Source organism: Rosa chinensis, chromosome 3 (genome assembly GCF_002994745.2).
Source record: "Rosa chinensis cultivar Old Blush chromosome 3, RchiOBHm-V2, whole genome shotgun sequence".
In the NCBI taxonomy this organism is placed as follows: Eukaryota; Viridiplantae; Streptophyta; class Magnoliopsida; order Rosales; family Rosaceae; genus Rosa; species Rosa chinensis.
Window position 1 is genome coordinate 17,937,340 of NC_037090.1, and position 22,798 is coordinate 17,960,137.

At 43.6% G+C, this 22,798-nt stretch overlaps 1 protein-coding gene and 1 long non-coding RNA gene across 2 annotated transcripts; both read right to left on the minus strand.

The window, feature by feature from the left end:
• Positions 1-9,361: 9,361 nt before the first annotated feature.
• On the minus strand, positions 9,362-10,819 carry LOC112193789. The gene is made up of 2 exons (XR_002934029.2): positions 10,589-10,819; positions 9,362-9,486 (listed from the first exon to the last, which is right to left on the minus strand). It is a non-coding gene; the product is annotated as an uncharacterized LOC112193789 (long non-coding RNA).
• Positions 10,820-11,956: 1,137 nt separating this feature from the next.
• LOC112194214 lies at positions 11,957-12,538 on the minus strand. The gene has a single exon (XM_024334459.1). The coding sequence runs from the start codon at positions 12,536-12,538 to the stop codon at positions 11,957-11,959; it is 582 nt and encodes a 193-aa protein (XP_024190227.1).
• Between the last annotated feature and the right edge of the window lie 10,260 nt (positions 12,539-22,798).

Below are 22,798 nucleotides of genomic sequence, written 5' to 3' on the forward strand. Positions count from 1 at the left end.
ATATGCCTAAGTATCTTTGGGGCGATGCTGTTCATGCTTCCTCCCATCTTATCAATCGTCTTCCATCTAGTGTCCTTCAGGGAAAAATTCCATTTGAGGTTCTTGCGTCTTATGTTTCCTTACCTTCATTTCATAATCTTCCAGCTCGTGTCTTCGGTTGTGTTGTTTTTGTCCATATTCCTCAAAACCAGCGGTCTAAGTTGGATGCCCGAGCACTTAAGTGTGTGTTTGTGGGCTACGGAGGTTATCAGAAAGGGTACAAGTGCTATCATCCACAAACCAGAAAGTACTATGTCACTATGGATGTTACTTTCTTTGAGGACATGAGCTATTTTTCCTCAGATACAGCTCTTCAGGGGGAGAATTCATATTTTGAAGAGCTATATCATGGAGAGGGGGAGAAATCAGAAAGCGGAGAAGAGGTTGCACAGGCAGGAGATATTTTGATGGATCCAGTTGAGAGCATTGGCTCATCACCTCCAGAAGCAGAAGCTTCAGACATCCAGACACCAGTTTCAATCATTGAACATGCAGTTGGAGACACAACTGCCCCTCCTGCCATCACTTCTGCCCCTGACCCACAACTTCCTGGTACTGAAGATCACTCATTTGAGGTATGTCCCTCTACTGGTACTGGTAATAGAGAGTCTAATGTTGAGCCATATGTGTTACCAAATAGGACCACTCGAGGTCAATTAGTCAAAAGATATGAACCTACTCTTACTGCCAAATCAAAATACCCAGTAGCCAATTATATGTCCACTAGGAGGTTGTCTAAGTCATATGAATCATTTGTGAATCAAATATCTGCTGTATCAGTACCTAACAGAGTGCAGGATGCATTGGGGGATCCAAAGTGGAGGAAAGCAATGGAGGAAGAGATGGAGGCGTTGCAGAAGAACAATACTTGGCAACTTGTGCCTCCACCACAAGGCAAGAAGGCTGTAGGTTGTCGTTGGGTGTTTACTGTGAAACATAATGCAGATGGATCAGTGAATCGGTACAAAGCACGCCTTGTAGCAAAGGGGTTCACTCAGACATATGGTATAGACTACGATGAAACATTTGCTCCTGTTGCCAAGATGAACACTATTCGGGTTTTGCTCTCGTTTGCTGCTAGTTTAAACTGGCCACTCTGACAGTTTGATGTCAAGAATGCATTTCTTCATGGAGAGTTAGCCGAGGAAGTGTACATGAGTCTTCCACCTGGGTATGTAGTTGCTTCTCCTGGTGAGTTTGTATGCAAATTGAGAAAGTCTCTGTATGGTCTCAAACAGTTGCCTCGTGCTTGGTTTGGGAGATTTTCACAGTTCATGCGGAAGGTTGGTTACAAACAGAGCAACTCAGATCATACCTTGTTTCTCAAGCATCAACAAGGGAAGGTAACAGCTCTAATTATTTATGTAGATGATATGGTAATCACTGGCAATGATACTGTTGAGATGGATAGACTGCAGAGACAGCTAGCCTCTGAGTTTGAGATGAAAGACTTGGGTGAACTCAAGTACTTCTTGGGAATTGAGGTAGCCAGGGGGAGAGAAGGGATCTACCTGTGCCAAAGGAAGTACGTTCTTGACTTGCTAATAGAGACAGGTTTGTTGGATTGCAGACCTATTGATACTCCTATTGAGCAGAATCATTGTTTAGCTGAGTATCCAGATCAGGTACCTACTGATAGAGCTCGCTATCAGAGGTTAGTTGGGCACTTGATTTATTTGGCTCATACTAGACCAGATGTTGCATATGCAGTGAGTGTGGTAAGTCAGTTCATGCATAACCCGAGTGAAAGTCATATGGATGCTGTTATGAGAATTTTAAAGTACTTGAAGTCAGCTCCAGGAATGGGAGTATTGTTTTCTAAACACAACAATATCCTTGAGGTTTGTGGCTTTACAGATGCAGATTGGGCAGGAAATATTACAGACAGGAGGTCAACATCAGGTTACTTTACCTTTGTGGGAGGTAATTTGGTTACATGGAAGAGTAAGAAACAGAAAGTTGTGGCACGATCTAGTGCTGAGGCTGAGTATAGAGGTATGGCTCACGGAGTGTGTGAATTGTTGTGGCTAAGAAATCTGTTACGTGATCTGGGTTTCAAACTCAAAAGTACTATGCAGTTGTATTGTGACAACAAGGCAGCCATTGACATATCACAGAATCCAGTACAACATGACCGTACTAAGCATGTGGAGGTTGATCGTCACTTTATAAAGGAGAAGCTAGATGCCAAAGTTATTAGCTTTCCTTTTGTTCCGACTGAAGAGCAACTTGCAGATATACTTACCAAAGGAGTTTCCAGGAAGGCGTTTTATGACTCACTAAGCAAGTTGGGCATGGTTGATGTGTATGCGCCAACTTGAGGGGGAGTGTTAGCGTGAGTCATGGCTTAACGTTAGGAATAGAATATATTGTAATTATTACGTAGTTAGTACTTACCTGTTATATTCCTGTAATCTTCTTTATATACCTCCACTGTGAGATGAATCAAATATCAGAAAATTCACTCTCAATCCTGTCTTATTTGACTTTTAGTGTAGTTGAAATTTTGTAAAAGATAATTTTTAAAAGAGATTCCAACCATCAGGAGATTAGTTTTTGAAAATATAAGATAAAATTCATTAGTCACAATATCTTAACTAGTAGTTCAGCCTCGCGGTGAACCAAGGATCATCTTTTTTTTCACCTTTGGTAGGCCCAATTTGGAATTGTCTTCTCTAAAAGTGCTTTTAATAATACACACACACACACACACACACACACACACATATATATATATATATTTGAATAAATGACTGGTGTGGCTGTTTTCAAGTCTTGATTAAACAAACTGTTGATTACAAGGGAGGGACATTGAGCCTAAACCCCTAATTACAATAAGCATCTAAAGAACATCCCGAAATGATATCAGGAGTCTCTACAAAATACATGCTTATTAGAAAGCACCAATTAACAAAGAGTGCTTGGCCAAGTACTTTGTGTAGATCTAAAATTGTGAATTTTTTTTTTTTTTAAAAAATGATTCCTATAATTGAATTCACTTCTATCCCGTTATTTTAAATGTGCCAAAATTGATAATTTAAAAAAGGGAGCTTCTATTCATACCTCCAAAATTGGCATTTTGACCTCCTCAATTAATAGACCTCCAACTTATTTTTACAAATAACAAATTTGCTATCTACACCTCCCTAATTTTCCCATAATGCCCATCTCTAATAAAATCTAGAAAATCTTTTTCTTTTGTTTAGGTTATATTCATACCTCCAAAATGGGATACCACTGCATGGATGTGTGAGTTACTAACAGCTAACTACCCGATAAAAAAAAAAAAAAGGTAGTTGGACCTCCTTCAATTTTTGAAGATATCATTAAGAATAAGACTCATGAATCAGATCACGCTTAATACCACTTCAGCAATTGAGCTGAGCCAATGAAGTTTCACAAGGCCTCAGAACTCATGACAAGGATCAAAACTAAATAGTGGCTCTTATACTGACAGATCTAACTCAAGCCGGAAAGAGTCCTTAGCAATAACATCAAGTCAATGTGATTCTAAACTATAAACGTAGAAAGATTCACTGAACACTCACTTATAAGCAAAACTTTTTTTCTTCTCTAAAGACGTTCGACCTTAGCAATCCTATTCACTAAAATGACATGGTGAAAACTAAATCTGCGATAGAAGCCCTTGTTGACATCGTGACATTTAATGTTTCCTGTATTAAAAAATTCAGTAAGTTAGTTATTTGATTTTACGCCGGACTCCAAAGAACTATGCTTGCATGCATATGTCAGTACAATTAGAGTTCGAATCCTATTTAGAGCAAAATGATAGAATAACCTTGTAGTAAATTTCTCCCAAATAAAATGAAATTGAGGTATCTTCTTTAAGACTTAGAGCAAATCCATGCCAATCCAAAAAAAAAAAGAAGGTAAAAAACGAATGTAGCAATGAAAAATTGTTTGACCCATGTAATTGGCCCAGATTCAATTATTCTAAATCAATGGTCATGGAGTTTTAACTAGTCTATTGGTATGGGAATTGCCTTTCATAGTTGCATTGACAAACTGAAAGCAATTTTGCCACTTTTAGATGAATACTCATTTAGCAATTGGCAATTGACCTTTGTACATTGGTGCATTGCTCTTAACAACTTGCTCTCTTATGCATCAAATGGTTTCTATTGCCTTAATAGCTTTGTGGTAGTATCAGTTACATTTCAAATGAATATGTGTTGGCTGTTAGCGAGGAATCTGAGAAGACAAGTATGGTGCCATTTAGCATATACTTATACATGATGAACTGGAAGTAAGATAACAATATGCTCTGGTCAAGATAAATAATAAACAAATGTCTCTAAGCTTAGTAGTATGATCATGAAACTCCAACTCATAATTGTTTGGCCCCAAAACCAGTCTAGTTGCAAATAGTCTCTTTTGAGCGTGCGCAGGCGTGCCAGCACTGTGAGGTGCAATCGTCGGGGAGTCCCTTGACCTGACTTCTTCTCAAACACTGTGGACGAGGAGAGCACAAACCTAGTCACAAGGTTCTTTTCTATGCCTTTCGGAAAAGGACTTCTTACCTTACGGATAAGGGCTTGTGTTGTGATCTCTTGTGTTCACCGAATCGATACTTAACGTTGTAGGTTAAGCAGAGCAATCACTGGGAAGTAGGAGAAAGCACGGGCTTGCTAAAGCGTATCTTTAGCTTCGCTGGGTTGAGAGGGCGTTACCCTTGCTTTGCTAGTTTGCAACTAGGTTGCAGGTAGGTTTGCTCCGGAGAGGCTTTGATAATCTGTGAGATTAGTTGATTGAAAAGTTGTTGTTGTTTTGTCCTTGAAACCTGGTATTTATACCCTAGGGTTTTGACTGTTCCTTGCCATAGAAGGATTATTGATTGAAGTTTCCTATTCAATCTCCGGTACTTGATTCCAATAAGGGTTCGTTTTCCTTATGGATTCTGGAATGGGTGAAGATGTAACCCAAACCCAAGTAGGCTTATTTTTAGGCCGCATGTATATCCCGCTATGCTAAATCCCCTAAAGGGATCTTGCCAAAAATACTTTTGGGCTCAAACAATTCCCCCCAGGCCCCGAAATCAGGCCCACGAAAATGTAACTGATCGAAGGGGACTTAAACCACACGCTTGATGACCGAAACGAGGCCATTAATGAGGGCTCGCGTCCATTCGCTTTGCAAAACGTCTTTTCGTCGCATCGTTTCCCTCACAAAATCTCTTATTTAAACCACACAGCTACTTCATACCGGCATTTCTGGCCCCTTTTGGATCCTCGACTTCTGGACTCAAATTTACTTCCCCTATTTCCGCCGAGAAGACATTCCACCGCTTCCACCGGCTGACGTGCTCCTTGGCCAATGGCTCTGCCACGAGGCAAGGTACACATCCCCACCTTACTCTGAATGTTTCTCATACCTGTACCTCCTGGACGAAATGCCCTACTTGGATTTGGTACTTAGTCGAAGATTCCTGCCTTTGCTTGAACATGGGTTTCTCCTTGGGGACCTTAATTATCGCGATCACGCGCGCGATCTCCTGCTCAGATATCAGGCTCGCCGCTGATGAACTCAGTTACGAGCTTTATGCCCTTAATCACTTCGCTCGCCAGCTCGGCCTGGTCCAGTTAGTGCCATTTCCCCTTTATGATGCTCGAAACTACAACACTTCCTGGCGCAGAATCAGCCCTACAACCGGGCCTCCACCAGCTCAAAGCATGCTCGCACTGGTCGACCTCCCCAACTGGGCCAACGAGATTGCTCCTGTCGATGGGGTCGCTGAGGATTACAACCAATGGTGGTCAGAAGTCTCTGTTAACTATTAGAGACAGAGGGATGATGAGCTCTTCGCGACCCTCTTCCAAGACTTGAGGTATCCCAATGAAGATGATACTGAGTTGCTTGCTCGCTTCCCAGAGGATAAAGCACAACATCCGCAACCTGCGCAGGCTCCACAACCCGATCTAGCCCCGCGTCCTGCTCAAGCCGAAATCGTAATCCGCGAGCCTTCTCAAGAGGTAATTTCCTTCAACCTTCTCTCCACCTTCTCCTTTTAGTTCCACTCTTTTATTCCCCTAACTCAAACTATTTTGCAGGGAAGAAGTGTGCCACCTTCCGGCACTCAAGCAGTTGATGCTACTCCGGCCACTGGTCAGACCGCGAAACAAAAAGCAATAGCGACGGAACCTGAAGTTGAAGACTCTTCTGATGATGATGACTCACATACGGTAAGGAATCTCTCAAAGAATTTATTATCTTAATGTTTTCTTTCAAAGTCTAATGTGACTTCCTCACTCTTTAATAGATTGCAGCCGCTCTGGCCCGCAAGAGCAGTCGCTCCGACCCCCGGACTTATCCTTTGGAAGAAGATGAACCACTCGCTGATCGACTGGTAATATATACTTACTGCGAGCCCTGAAGACTTTCGTCTCATCCTTATCTGAACCCATAACACTCCTCACTTGCAGGTTCGTCACAGATCCATAGGCCCCTTTAGGCAAATCGGGGAAGGATCGTCCACCGCTGGCAGTGAAGCCTCTTCCTCACAAGCATTGCCACTAGCCTCTGCTGGCGCGACAACCCAACCACCGCCGCGAGTGACTCACGGCTGGCTCTGGTGCTAGTACAAATTCTAGACGACAGCTCGCCTGAGGTAGAAAGAATGCCACCTCTAGACACCCCTCGCAAGCAGCCAACTGCAGCACACATCCTGGAACAAGTAGCACCTGACTCGGTTTCGGACATTGTTGAGGCTGTCCAGGGACAAAGGAAACATAAACTCTCATCTCTCTACATGCTTCAGGAACCCCTCGCGAGCTAATTATTGAAGAGGTACACTCTCATAGTCGCCTTTGCTCTGACTCCTGCTTTAATCCTTTTGATATTTTAACACTTCTTTTTAGGATCAGAACCCTGCTCCAAATGAGGAGATGGCTTTCGCTGCCGAAGAAGTAGCTGGCGACTATCCCGTGGAGCCAGATGGCGAAAATGTGGGTGACCAGGAACCTGCCCCCCAAGTGCTTGAAGCAGGAGGAGGAGTAAACCCTGAGCTGGTGCCAGAGGCAATTCCTGTTGAGGAGCCTCTTGAGGCTCCTGTCGTTGTTCCCGTTTCGCAACAAGCGCCTCCTTCCAGACTAGAGCGGTTGGCTCGCCTGCTTGAAGTGACCCCTCCTGGAGTTATAGATGACACTAGAGAAGGCTTCGCTGTCGGGCGCGCCCTCGAAAGCTTTAGAGTACCTCCGAGTTCTTCTTCGCGAGGGTGCCATCACTGAAGCCCAGTTCCTCGACATAGACAAGCTGCTAGATGATCTCCCCAGATGGCTTAATGAGAAAATGGCCACGACAGCTCAAGCCAAGCAGGCCCAGGTCCATTATCAAGCCCTTGCCCAACAAATGGACAACCTGCAAGATTTCCTGGGTGAGCGGGCCAACCTCATTAGAGACTTGAGGATCGCTAAGAATCACCTGCAGTCCCAGATCTAGGAACTCCAGGCCCAACTCAACACTGTGAGGGCCAGGCTTGCCTATGAGGAACCCCAGCTGGAGCAACCCTTAGCCGTTTCTGAGACGCTGTCTCAAACCTTGGCCCAAGCACGCGAAGAAGTACAACAAGCCTAACAAGCCGCTGCCGACGCTGGCTTTCGCCTGGACGAGCATTTCCTTCGCCTAACTTATGCGGGTCGGGGCTTTTAGGCCTCCAGTATTAGGCCCATTATTTTGTATGAACAATATTATTATTAAAATTACTTAGTTATTTAGCCCACTTTTGCTGGCCCAAATACTTCTTTAAGTTTTGTAGGCAATGCAGTGTTCAACTTTGCCATAATTGCACATTAGGACGATTTTAAAGAGATAATCTCGAAATGGAGCGGTTACCTCCTTAAAGACTGTTCCGTTACCCACGCGTCTTCAATTTCCTTCATTTCTGAGATCAGCATTCAATTTTATTGATGGCGTTGAATCTACTCCAACCGTCCATCAGAGGGCTAAGGCCACCGAGGTTGGTCCTATAAATATCCGCATTTGGGGAAACAAAGATACACGCAAACATGACTTACCTAGAAATAACCTTGCAAGCCTTGCTTCTCTTCCTTCTTTTCCTGAAATCTTCTCCTCACAAACTCACCCTCAGCCTCTAAATCTTAGGCTTTATGGCTTAATCTCAAGCCCTGGGTAGGCCTTATGGCTTAATTTCAGGTCCAGCGCATGTCTTTGGCCTCAGAAAGTCTGGATGAGATTCACCGGTTTCAGTTAGGCTGAAGAACACGCGGCGCTCCTAACGCGGGATACCACATTCTGTGGAGTCCTTCTCCTTGGGTTCCCCTGCGCGGAGCAAACCGAAGAAGGTTGGGAGGCCACCCAAGGCCGTATGCTCTTCTTCGGAGCCCTACCTTCTGGACTTGGCGGACCAAACTTTCGTTTTGTCCCGGAGGGAGATGAGGCAGCTGGGCTGCACCTTCATCTGATGACCACCTTCATCCTAGAGGATAACCAACTGGAAGGGTTGCGATGGATTATTTCCTTCCCTCTCCTTGTAGTACAGACGATAGCAACTGCAGCTCAGATCTGAGGAGGGTGAAGAGAGAAAGAGTGTCACGCCCCGAATCCGGGTCAAATTTTTTTTTTTTAATATTTCCCGAAATCCGAGATGTGAGTAAAAATAAAAATAAACGAATAGAAAAAATAAAATCGACACTTTGAAAATGGAATTGACTTATCATTTCGGTATAAGGATAAATCCAACTCAAGATCACTAAGAATACTCACTTCCGGAATAATGATCTTACATATACAAAACTCCAACTAACTCTAATTGCTTTCGATCACTAATCTTCATAGTTCTTGTGTTTAATAACCTGCAAGACTGTTAAGGGGTGAGCTCAACATGTGGCTCAGTAGGGAGCTATTTCTCTTCACACAAAAGATAACCAAACAATCATCATATGGTATGCATGAATGCATGTTCTATTCCCGATAATTCACACAGCAGAATAAACTGAGCCTACATGTCCCATACCATGTATTTTACCACGAAGGTGACTCAGAGTACTTAACTATATGAACTAACCCTCACCCAAAATCAATCCCCCTAACCCTCTTTTGCTAGTCATCTTGTCCATGCCCCTTTCGCCAGTCCCGAATTACCCTTTCAATCCTATACTAATTGCGCATTAACAATGGGCATACCTGGGATCTGGTACTTGCTGAGGTTATGGACTCAACTACGCAAAAGATAAATTTCAAACTTTCTTATATCGAAAACATTACACATATCACCATCACCACCCTTACACTTCATATGTACTCAATGGATGATGCATCAATTGATAACATATACTTCGCAATGTAATTGCATCAAATATTCATTCATTCCACAACAAACATGTCAAGCAACATATATGCATACAATACAATTGAGTAGAGGTTCCCAGATCCCCCTACCTGGATTCCAAGCTATTGTATAGATACATGTTCCTGCATAAAAAGTAAATATCCAAGTACAATTCACATTTCCTATGCATAAGCACATAATTTATTTTAAACACAAAGCTATGATTCTGCCTTAAGAACATACTTCAATATCGAGCTTATGTCTTAAGAAAATGGTACCTAAAATCTCAAGCCATTTAGATTTCACTTGAAATGCTAAATAACTAACCAAAAACGTCTTGCAGATTTATTGTGAAGGAAAATTGACGCGAAAAACTGATTTCACAATGACATAAGTATCTCAAATGAATTCAGTAAATAGTGTCACAAGTTTTGTTAAAAATAGAAGAATCTCTATGTTCAGTTGGTGGTCGACCTAAACAAGTTTGAATACAGGAAACTATTGAAACGAAATGGAACAAACAGAAACATAATGAAAATTGCAGAATTTCCTGATGCAGACCCTCAGCTTCGAAAAATCATAACTTACTCTAGAAAAGTCTTTTTCATGAGATTTCAATTCTGAAATGATCTTTGAGATGTCTACTGAAACTTTCATGAAGACACCAATTTCAAATACCCAGCCTAAATGTACAGTTTTGAGTAAAAAGAAAACTGTGTCAAAAACAACAGATTGCAGACCTCTGTTTTTAGCCTCAAAATTAACCACTGAATCTTACATGAAATTCTATGAAACTGTACAGATATCAAGCTTACATTATAAGCTTTCAACACATGCAAATGGTTTCTAAAAAGAAGGTCTAGATCAAAGGATATGGTTGCTCAAAGTTAACTAATGATTATAATGCAGAAACTTGTTCTAGCTTTCTCCAATGCCTACAAACTAATGTTTGAGATTACTGCTCAGTCTAAGGTTGTTAAACTGATGCATATAGGTTCTTTGATCACTCTAACCTCTTGTTGTTAAGATAAAATAAGAATTCTAACCCAAACAGCAACCTAAGAATTACTCAGGACACCTATTCTTATGGAACCAATTCTCTAATCATCTTGATTTGTTTCTATGCTTACAATCATTTACATTATTAACTGTAGAAAACATTAAGCCAACTTAGACAAGAACTGAGCAAAAACACATGAACAAAGTTCCATAGAAATAGAAATAGATTTTAGGATCGAAACAGACCTTTGAATCCCAAATCTAATTCTCCGAAACTAATCTTTGTAATCATGCCTTCCCTTCTCTTTCTTCTACCCCTTTTCTTTCCTCTTCTTCCCTCTCTATTTTCATTCTCACATATCCTTTTCTTTCTCCCAGTGTCTTTTTTTCTTTTGTTTCCTTTCCTTTTTGTTTATTTCTTTCTTTCTATCCTACTCCTTTCTCTCTATCTCCCTCACTCACGTTCTGTTCCCCTATTGCTCTCATTGTAGTGTGGATATGAAACAAGTAGATAGCTGCTATTTATAGTACTAGTCAGGTTCTTGGCCATCAAGCAAAACAATTATAATTAAATCTGCATATAGATGTGTTTGTCCATACCTATCACTTAATGACTTAATCACCAAGCATTCAATAGATATACTTGTACAATCTTATCTCTTAATAGAAGCCTTCATCAGTAAGTATTGCAGAGATAGGTATGAAAGCTCTTATCCCATTATAACTTAATGACCAAGGTTATATATAAAAACATATAGGAAGAAAATAAGCTTTATTTCTACAATCTGGGGATATCCATGTGATAGCAGTAGACTAGAAGTTTTAATGATGGATAAATAGAGCTTGAGCTATAAATTGAGTGATGCCACCTCAAGCTACTAGCTAGCTTAGTCTACAGGTTCAACAACACCTATAATTCCTAACTTTGCATAATCACCCAAATAGAATACTTATTCACACTTGGATACGAACAATGACTAATAAGAGATTCATTGATTGGGTTTATAAGGTCTCATCCGAAAATGTTTAAACCAATTGAGTAAAACTAGCTTCCTCACAAGCTACATGCAATAGGTAATAGACTTCTCGAACACACACGCTAACACACACACACACACACACACACACACGCTAGTAAAGAAAATATTATCACACGATCTAATATATAATTAAAATTTCGGGTTGTTACAAAGAGGAAGAGTGACCATCTGACTGCCCTCCTAGCAGAAAACCCAGAAGCTCTTAGAAGATCTAAAGTCCAAAGTTTCAGCCACTTTTGGCTTTGTAATCTTACAAATGTACCTTTCGCGAATGTACTTGTATTGCTTTTGGCCGTAAAGCCACTTTATGAATAAAATCATATTTCTTTCGCTACTTCGTTCTCCTATTACATAAAAAGGGCCACTGTAGGCCGTGTTACACGCGCTCATACTCTTAACACTTGTTGTCAAAATATTTGAAGAAAAAATTCGAAAACAAAGAAATCTAAAGGTCATGAAAACAAAGCCTAAATGCATAGAGTGTTGCCCCCTAGTCTTTCTAGGTGAAGCGAATACATGAGAATGAGGCCAATGAGGAGGCCTAAATGTAAGGGAGGATGCGAACATAGTAAGACTATGGTTGCCCCCCTGCCCCAAGAACAAGTGGATCTGGGGGATCTTCAAATTCCCAGACGCTTAAGTAATATTTCTTCAAGAACCTTCCATTGATTGGGTTTCGATGGAATTCACCATCCAGATCCTTAAGGTGAAAGGCCCCGTGATCGAGAATTCGGTGAATCACAAAGGGACCTTCCCAACGCGGAGTCCACTTACCGCGGCTAGTCAACTTCTCGCCCAGTGGCAAGACTGCTTTCCACACAAGGTCACCCTCCTTATAAATACACCCGCATGTCCTCTTATCATAGGCGCGAGCGATGCGTTGCTTTTCCATCACAAAGCTGTCCAAAGCCTCCAAGCGCTTCTCGCTAAGATCTTCATGCTCTTGCCACATAGCCTGGACATAATCTTCACCAATCAAGTGATGTTGATCCTGGACGCACAGTGATTGGACATTGATTTCTAAAGGGACAACTGCATCATGTCCAAACATCAGAGCATAGGGTGTGGTGGCAGTAGGGTTCCGCTTGGAAGTGCGATAAGCCCAGAGTGTCTCATACAAAGTGTCATGCCACTGGCGAGGATTCTCTGCCAGCATCTTTTTGAACAAAGTGATGATAACCTTGTTACTAGCTTCTGCTTGGCCGTTGGATTGAGCATAGTAAGGGGTAGAATTAGGGATGGGCACCCAAAATCGAAAGCCCGATACCGTACTGAAAAGTGTCGAGACTGGCCGGGATTAAAATCAGAAATGTCATGTTTGGGCCCGTCCCTTCCTGTTTTAACCCAAAATGCTAACTGATCCCCAATTCTCTTCAATCTTGATCTCTTCTGAGTCTCTCCTCCACTCTCCAGTTCTTCACTTCTTCTTCTGCTCTCTCAGATCATTCCCAGACGAGGCTATACCAAGTCCGGCGTCGTTGGCGTCACTCAGCCTCTCCATGTCGCCGCCATCTCCATCGCCGAGTAACCTCAACAAACTCTCTCATCTTCACGTCAGCCGATCCTCACTATAAAGCACAGACACACACAACAGCGATAGTCTTAGACCTTCCTCTCTCTCTCTCTCTGCTGCCTAACTATGAACCCAACCATAACTGTCCGCTCAGCTAGCTGGAGCAGGACTCGACCCGGACCCATCATCAAGTATTGTTCTCTCTCTCGTTTCGATATAAATTTCATGTCTTTGTTTCGATCTGATTGAGCTGAAAGGGTGGTTGGTGATCTGATCCGGCTCAGGGTGGTGTCTCGCCTCAGCGATCTGATTCGGCTTCCGATTTGGAAAGGCAGCAATGTAAGTTTATGTTCTGATTTTCCAATTTTTCGTCTGCAGCCTCGCCTTGAAATTGCACCACAAACGAGTTTGTGATTTGGTTTTTTGTGTTTTGCAATATGATGTTATGTTTATGCATTTTGAGATTTCAGGGACATATTGCTGGGAGTGATGAAACGATTGGTGAAGAGGCATGCGTCGAATTTGAAGGTTCTGACTACTTCGGCAACTCTTGATGGTGATTAAGTATCACAGTTCTTGATTATAGGAGGAGAAAACCCAGAACTCCAGGTTTGCAACTTCGATATATATTTTTTTTTTTTGGTTTCGTCCCGGATTGGGCCCAATCCCGGCCCTATACCGATCGGGTTCGGGTCCTTCGAGATCTATTCTCAAAATGGCCTAAACCGTCCCGGCTAGTACCGAACTTTATTTCAGGGACAGGCTTCAGGATTACCACAATTTCAGCCCGTCCCGGCCTGTGCCCAGCCCTAGGTAGAATGGATAAACTGGATACCCAAGTCAACCACAAGCTCTTGCATATCGCGTCTCATAAATACTGCCCCCCTATTTGAAACCAGCACCTCCGGAATGCCAAACCTGCAAATAATATTTTGAAAGATAAATTGTCGAATGGTGGCACCCGAGGCCTCTTTCAAAGGCTCAGCCTCTACCTACTTCGTAAAGAAGTTGGTAGCGACAATGATGAACTTGTGCTGGAGAGACGAATGAGGATGGATCATCCCAATCAGATCTAATGCCCAGCCTCGCGCAGGCCAGGGCTTAATAATGGGCTGCATGGGTATATTGGGAATGTGCTGGACTGGACAATGTGCCTGGCAATCCTGGTATCCTTTCGCAAACGCGATGCAGTCCTTTAGAATACTGGGCCAGTAATACCCATGTCTCCTGATTAACCAACGCATCTTAGGACCTGCCTGGTGTGCTCTACACACACATGCATGAGCCTCTCGCATTAGTCTCTTTGCTTCTCGACCATATGCACACCTGAAATCGATGCCGTCTTCCCCGCGCCGACGCATCTCATCGTTTTTGAGAAAATAATCAGCGTAAGAAAGCGTATCTTCTTATCAGTAGAGGAGTCTGGCTGCTTAAGGTAGGCGATCAAAGGAACCAGCCAGTCCACATCAATAGGGTCTAAGACAGCCACTATTTAGTCATCAGGTGGGTCAGGCCGCTCGAGCCATAAAAGCAACGTGCGTCGCTCAACTTTCAAGATTTGCTCGCGAACACCATACTTCAAAGTAATGCTGGTAGCCAACTAGGCTAGCTCATTGGCCGCAAAGTTACGCTCGCGAGGAATATGTTCCAAGTCCACGTCATCAAATTGGTTCAAAAGCTCCAGTGCACGATCCAGATAGGTGCAAGCAAGTAGCTTGTGTACCTGAACTTCTTGAGCAACTGATTGATCACGAGCAAAGAGTCCCCGCAGACGTGGATGTCTTTGACCCCTAGTTCTAGTAACACTTCTAGGCCTATAATAAGGGCCTCATACTCTGCTTGATTATTGGTGCACCGGAACTCCAACTGGAAAGAGTAGGAAAACCGATCGCTGGTTGGGTTCTCCAAGACGACTCCTGCCCCTGCTAGTGTATCAGTTCTTGAACCGTCAAAATACAGCACCCAGGGTTGGAGTGAGACTGTGGCTTGATATAGCGCGGCGTACTCTGGTAAACACGCCAAGTCCGAGCGATCTAAAGTTTCAACAACAACTTCTAAATCTCTCACCTCGGGGACGTGCAGCATGGGGTGATGTGCCAAAAAATCCTCAATGGCTTGTCCCTTGATTGCTTTCTGTGGGACATATTGTAACGAAAATTCTGATAAGGCGAGCACCTATTTGCCAATGCGACCTCTCAGACGCGATAGCATATATTTGACCAAATCAGTTTGAGCGATGATGCAAGTTGTAAAGGATAGCATGTAATGCCGAAACTTGCATGCTGAGAAGTATAATGTAAGACATAGCTTTTCCATGGGAGTGTACCTCGTTTCACAACCTGTTAGTGTCCTACTGAGGTAAAAAATAGCATGTTCTACGCCCTATTCATCGTCTTGAGCAAGTAGGCTACCAATGGAGGCCTCAGTTGTCGAAATATACAATTTTAATGGAAATCCGGCTCTGGGAGGAAAGAGCACAGGCGGGCTCGCTAGATAGGCCTTGATTTTGTCAAAGGCCTCTTGATGTTTAGGTTCCCATACAAACTCGTTATGTCCTTGCAGCTTTAGCAGTGGGGAAAAAGGTTGGATTTTCCCAGCAAAGTTGGAGATGAAGCGTCGTAGGAAATTAATCTTACCCAGTAGCCGATGTAGCTCTTTCTTCATTCGTGGGGGAGATGCATTGATAACCGCATTGGCCTTATCTTCAGGGACCTCGATGCCTTTTTGATGGACAATGAACCCTAGGAAGTCACCTGCCTGAATTTTAAAGACGCACTTGGCGGGGTTCATCTTGAGCTTGTGCAGTCACATGAGCTCGAAAACTTTTCTGAGATCCGTAATGTGGACTCCTCGCTTCTTAGATTTCACGACCACGTCATCAATGTAAACCTCTAGGATCTTTCCCAGTATGTCATGGAAGATCAAGTTCATGGCTCTCTGATAGGTGGCCCTAGCATTCTTTAGTCCAAAGGGCATGACCACATATTCGAAAACTCCCGCAAACCCTGGGCAATGGAATGCGGTCTTGTGCCTATCTTCCTCCGCGACCGGAATCTGGTGATATCCTGTTGTTCCGTCCATGAAAGACAACAGTTCGTGCCCTGCAACTGCGTCTACCGGCATGTCTGCGACCGGCATGGGGTAGCCAAATTAAGGTCTCTGTAATCCACGCAGACCCTCATTTTACCATTTTTCTTACGAACAGGCACTATATTGGATAGCCACTGATTGTACCTGGCCACCCTGATAATGCCTGACTTGTCCATTTTTTCAACTTCCTCTTTGACCAGAACTTGGGTTTCCGAGTTCGTTCTTCACAGGCCTCTTGTCAGGGAGCGTTGGCAGCTGATGGCATACCAAGTTTGGTGACAGGCCAGGCATATCTTCATATTTTTCCGTGAAGCAGTCCTTGTATTCCAGCAGTAAGTCGATGATCCTCTGCTTCTCGCTAGGCTCTAAATAGGTGCTGATAGCCACTTCCATGGGCTTGTCAGTTGTTCCCAGATTGACCTTATCGGTAGGGTCCCTAACCTTCGGAGGTGTGTCATCCAATGCCGCTGGGGTGAGTTGAATTTTCTGTTCTTCCTCTTCATGGTCAGAGAGCTCCTCATTAACTATTTCTAAAGTCGCGACTCGGTCATAGATCTTTTTTTCCACCAAGTACGAGGATAGACGTTCGTACAAAGAATGGAAAGCCTTTATCCTTTCCTCTGGAAGGTCGTAATCCATTAATTATTCAAAGTATTGGGCACAGCGTGGCCAGGCCTTTCCAGGTCTTCCTTTGGGAGCGTGAGCCCCCACTGTGCCAATTCAGAAGCAGTCACCCCTGTGGAGCGGCCCTTATTGTCTATGCCACTTACCTGGAATGGAGCGATTGGCTCCAAGTAGTACCTGGCATCTACATAATTCGCGGATACAGGGAATGGGCGAGGATCAGCTTTAATCTCCTCAGCCTTATCAGTCACCCTGTTCCACATAATCAATTCCTGGTGGAGAGTCGACCGAACATAATAGCTCCGGTGAATCCAATCCCGGCCTAGAATGGCGCTGTAGGCCGCATAACAATCTGTAACAAAGAAAGCATAAAATCCTTCTGCGGGGCCGACCTTGATACGTAGGAACAGTAGGCCTAACGTCTTCGTTACAGTCCCCGCGAAGTTCTTAAGCGTGATGGACATGGACTGTATCTTCTCTTTCTTGATTCCAAGGAGTTGTATGGTCCTTGTAGTAATGACGTTAACCGTGGCTCCGGTGTCGACCATGATTTTGCTAACTTTGATGCAACCAATTTCCGCCATGATATACGAAGGCCGCATGTGCTGAACCATAGTAGGTGTGGGTCTTGTAAAGCTCATGAAGAACTCCTTGTTATTGGCATCTTCTGTTTCAAGGAAAACCGACTCTTCTACAGGTGTTGTTACCGCTGAGGTAATCTGCAGAGGTTGTTCGACACCGCCCTCGACTTCTACACATTCCTGCGCAGCGACTGGCAGAGCATATTTCACGGGAAGCACATAAACCATGTTGCAGGAAGTGTCAACCGCTTCTATCTCATCCATGTCGTCTTCAAGGTTAAGCTTGGGTTCATCGACTGGGATTTCAGTGTTGAACTGTCTAGCCACCAGCGCCACCAAAGATTCTTCCGCTAGGGGCGACTTTTCCTCTTGCCTGTGTTCTGATATCGCAGTGACTTGCCTTGGCGGGTCTGACTTTTGTTCCCCTGCTGGGCTCTCGTTTGGGAGCGTGACCACTAGACTTTGGATTTTCTTAGGTCTCCACCGCAAGGCCTTTGCAGAGTTATCCTTGCCCCCCAGTCTCTCAAAAACTGAGGACTTGGTTTCTGGCTCCTCGTGAAACAACCTGCGCCTGACATATGACCGCCTAGTTGGCGAGCTTTCCTTTCTAACTGGCGATGGTGTCCTTTCTTTAGTGATCCTGCAGAAAACACTGGGCTTAGATGCCCCTGACTCTGAGCTTGCTTGCTTTTGAAAGCTGCGGGGAGCCACTAATGGCTTAGCAGCTAGTGCCTCCATCTCCTTCTGATATTGTTCAGGAGATTTGACTAATTGCGAAGGCTTGATCAAGCCCTGATCGAGAGCCTCTAGTGTTCGTTTGGCCTCTCCAAACTTGCGTTGTAGCTTCCTTTTCTTGAAAGGGCTGATTTCTACTGCCTTTCCCTTTTCTCTAGTATAACACTTGCCTTCCTTGATGGAGGAGGTTGAAGCAGGCGGTATATAGGGTTTGGTCACGACATCCTTGTGCTCGCTCCCAGCTTTTCCATCTCGTTTCTGTTCGGCCGCGGTCGCTCTTAATTTCCTGAACAGGTTAGAGTCCTTTGGGGATGGCGGTGACTCCATCCTGTCTCTAGCTTTTGGGCTGGAAGGTTGATAGCTTCGCGATGGCGAAGCCCATTTGACTGGTGGGAAAGAGCCAATGCGAAATGTCTTATCGACCTCTTCATGTGACACTTGGATGCTATATTCCTTTTTGCATCGCCAGCATAGGACCACTGGTGATGCTTCGCAAATAGGTTTGGCCTTCTTCTTTGTTGGGATCTCGTCCTTGTCCTTTTCTTGTCCTTTAGTAGTCAAATCTGTTTTCTTGGTCCAATTCACATCAACCATATTGACCTCGGTGTCAGGAAAAGGGTTCAGATCTACTAATGCTGCCGCGGTCGTCGGAGCTTCCACCTGCAGACTACCATTATTGAGCCATACCTGAATCTAGTCCTTCAGCTTCACACAATCAGCTGTGTTATGATTCCACAGGTTGTGAAATTTGCAGTACTTTTTTCCTTTCAGCTGATCTGGGCGCCGAAAGGGTCCAAAATTCATCTTTACCATCTTTGCGGCGATCATTTCATCTAAGATCTCATGTGCCTTATTGGTATCATATGTATACGTCGCGAATTCAGGTTTGGTGAAGGCCACAGATTTGAGCTTGACAGGTTCCTTAGAGATTTTCAACTGCTTCAAGGTTGAGTTCTTTCTTCCTGTCATCTCGAATGCGAAGACATCATTATCCTCTTCATCATCTTCATCCTGAGCAACTTCATCACCTTGGTCATAAGGATCATAAGTAGCCGGTTGATAGTTCAGGGCGGCCACTGTACAGTGTTTTCCAGGCACATATGTCCCTTTGGACGCATTCTTTCTAGCGTCAGTTTCTCTGAGGAGATGTTCAAAGCTACCCACCTCTGTGATAAGCTCTCCCATTGATTGGATCATGCTGCCATGTTGCTTCTTTCGCTAGCGTGGCTGCAAGCCCTTGATCGACAACTTGACTAGTTCTTTCTCAGGCAATACCATACTCAATTTGGCCTTCTGAATCTAGAAGCGTTGAAGATAAGCAACAGCAGACTCGATGGGCTGTTGGGCCATCTGAGTGAGAGAAGCCAAGTCAACCTCAGGCTCAATAGCCTCGAAAGTTTCTCGGAAGAGCTTTTCCATTGCTGGCCAATCTGCCACTGATCCTGGTCGAAGCTTAGAAAACCATCTAAAAGCAGCTCCCGAAAGAGAAGTACCAAAGCTCCTGCACTTGAGGATGTCATCATTTTGATACTGGCCTCATTGCACCCTAAACCTGGCCAGATGAGTTGCCGCATTCTCAATATCCTCTCCTGAAAAAGTAGAAAATATGATATTTTTGTAGCCTCTTGGGAAAGTCGCGAGCATTATATGCGGCGGGAAAGGCCCCTCATAAACCCCATCAAGGTGGGCCCTAGGGTTAGCCAACCTGATCATCTCTTCTACCTCTTCACGTCTCACATATCTGGGCCAGGAGGAGGAGGTATTGCCACAGTCTGGCGCGCGGTCTGTAGGGATACGGCCTGGGTAGTGGTCGTTGTTCCTTCCTCCAGGCGAATGGTCTAGGAATAGTGGATTGCTGAAGAGTCATCGCTGGCGTGGACACATCCTTTACCAAAGCCGTTATCTTGATTGGATTACCTGCCTGGTCAATGCCATAGTAATTTCCTGGGAACTCTTGGTATACATTCTCTGCTCCATCGCTGTCATATTGAGCAAACACGACAGGATCTGCAGGAGTGCCTTCGCCGAATTTCAAAGTTTTACTTTTCTGCGCTGCCGGAGGTGTAGATTTCTCTTTACCACCAATCACCAGAGCTTTTTCCTTGTTTTTAGATGACGAGGCAGCGGCGGTTGCAGATGGATTAGCGGTGCTGCTGCCAGGCTTCTCACGGGCATTAGGTGGTATGTATTTACTAGAGCCTGAGGATTGACCAAGCAAACCGAGGATGGCACTAGGATCTCCTAAAGCTTTATTCAGAACCTCTTTGGCCTGGTCCAACTTAGCCTTTTGCATGGCAACCTGGGTCGCGAGGTTAGACCCCTTATTGCGAAGAGCTACCAATTCTGATGCAGTATGCTTGGCTTGGTTCGTGATGTCGGCCGAGATGTGCTTGCTCTGGGCAGCCTGACCATTTATCATATCCACGAGCTCCTTGTGGTTTTCTCAGCTATGCTTGTGCATATCTTGCCAATATCCCTGTGTTTGTCGTGAACTCACTTGAAGCTTTTGAATTGAAATTGAATGCTCGTCAAGCCTTCGACGCTCTTCTGTGAGAGCTTTTTCCATCCTTTCATTATATGCGGCATCATTCTGTTGAAAGACAGCAAGCCGCTCCTCAATGCTCGCATTCGCTGGGACGAGATTGTGCACAAAGAGATCAGTTGTCTCCCCGCTCACGACCACCTGGGTGGCGCTGGAAGCGTTGCCAGCCTCATTAGGCTGGACAACATGGGTGTTGTCGCCCTCAACAGCTAGCTGGGGAGTTCCACCTTGTTCTGTTGACATGTCGGATGATCGCGGATTAAGTGAGAACCTTTGAGTCACCTGTTCGTCAGAAAGACCACTACAGTCTGCACGAGAGTGCGGGCTGTAACTGGAGGTCTTGTGCTTCGGGCAGTTAACGTAAACCTTTTAGTAAGGGTTTGCGCTTGACTTCCCAATGGTTGCAATCGCTAAGAAACGGTATGCAGGTCCCACTGGGCTTGCCAAAATGTTTGGCCCCAAAACCAGTCTGGTTGCAAACAGTCTCTTTTGAGTGTGCGCATGCGTGCCAGCACCGTGGGGTGTAGTCGTCAGGGAGTCCCTTGACCTGACTTATTCTCAAACGTTGTGGACAAGGAGAGCACCAACCTCCTCACAAGGTTCTTTTCTATGCCTTTCCGAAAAAGACTTCTTGCCTTACGGATAAGGGCTTGTGTTGTGATCTCTTGCGTTCACCGAATCGATACTTAACGTTGTAGGTTAAGCAGAGCAATCACTGGGAAGTAGGAGAAAGCACGGGCTTGCTAAAGCGTATCTTTAGCTTCGCTGGGTTGCGAGGGCGTTACCCTTGCTTCGCTAGTTTGCAACTAGGTTTGCTCCAGAGAGGCTTTGATAATCTGTGCGATTAGTTGATTAAAGAGTTGTTGTTGTTTTGTCCTTGAAACCTGGTATTTATACCCTAAGGTTTTGACTGTTCCTTGCCATAGAAGGATTATTGATTGAAGTTTCCTATTCAATCTCCGCTACTTGATTCCAATAAGGGTTCGTTTTCCTTATGGATTCTGGAATGGGTGAAGCTGTAACTCAAACCCAAGTAGGCTTATTTTTGGGCCTCAGGTATCGGCCCGCTATGCTAAATCCCCTAAAGGGATCTTGCCAAAAATACTTTTGGGCTCAAACAATAACATCAGTAAATCATGAGCAAATATCAGATAATAATGTTGAAACGCCCATTCAGATATATGAAAAGAGAACTTTTATTTTATTTTTTAAACACTAATGTCAAAGCCCTTGGGGATTTCCAAGAACTCAGTGTCAAAGCCTTTTATAAATGTAGATTTTAGGGTTTACAATGGAGGAAAATATTTTTTCCAAGTTGAAGACTATTACTATTCGTAGAGGTAAGAATAATATGTTTTTTTTATTTTTTACCCACTTTTGTGTCTTTATTGGTAATTTGACATGAGTTGACAAAGTCAAATATCACTTGGAAAAATATGGAGGTCCAAATGCCAATTTTAAAGATATGAATAGAAATTCCCTTTAAAAAATACTTTTACCGATATTAGAAGCAGATGAAGCTTTTCAATTATTTATTTTCACTATCTTTCTTTTTCTTTTCTAGACTTTTCTCTAGGGCTGTCAATGGGTCGTGTCGGGTTGGGTTCGTGTCGGGTCAAGGTATTTATCGTGTTACAAGATACAAACCCAAACCCAACCCATTTAATAATCGTGTCAAAAATTTAAACCCAAACCCAACCCATTTATTAAACGGGTTACCCGTTTCCAACCCGTTTAATCCATTTAATAAATAGGTTGTGTTGTGTTTGACAAAATGACTCATTTAAGGGTTAACAATGCGACCCATTTAACTAAAAAAATGCATAAATTGATTAAATTTGCTAAAAACTCCACAGGACGAAGAATATAAATAATTATATATAATTCATAAATAATTAAATCCAATAATTATAAAGAAAAATATTTCAAATTGTCTAATCTTATGATCAAATACTCCCAACGTCTAAAATTTCAGGATAAAATATAGCATAATCGGGTTATACGGGTTCACTTCGTGTTGGAGGGTTGACCCGTGGCCAACCCATTTATTAAATGGGTCATGGCGGGTTGACCCGTGGCTGACCCGCTTTTTAATCGTGCGGGTTCAACCCGCTTTATTTCGTGCGGGTTTCGAGTCGTGTTATCGGGTCGTGTCGGAATTGACAGCCCTACTTTTCTCTGTTTTGTTTATTTATTATCATCATTATATAAACACTACAAAGTAAAATCAAACGTCAGCAAATCCGATTTGCCCCAATTGTTTATTGTTTTCCTCATCATAAAACAAGAGAAAGTGCCAAATCCGTGTCCGAAACGAGTAGTCCAAACTCC

Coding starts and splice junctions, on each gene's coding strand:
- LOC112194214 (XM_024334459.1), bottom strand. CDS start 12,538: ATGCTGGCAGAGAATCCTCGCCAGTGGCATGACACTTTGTATGAGACA.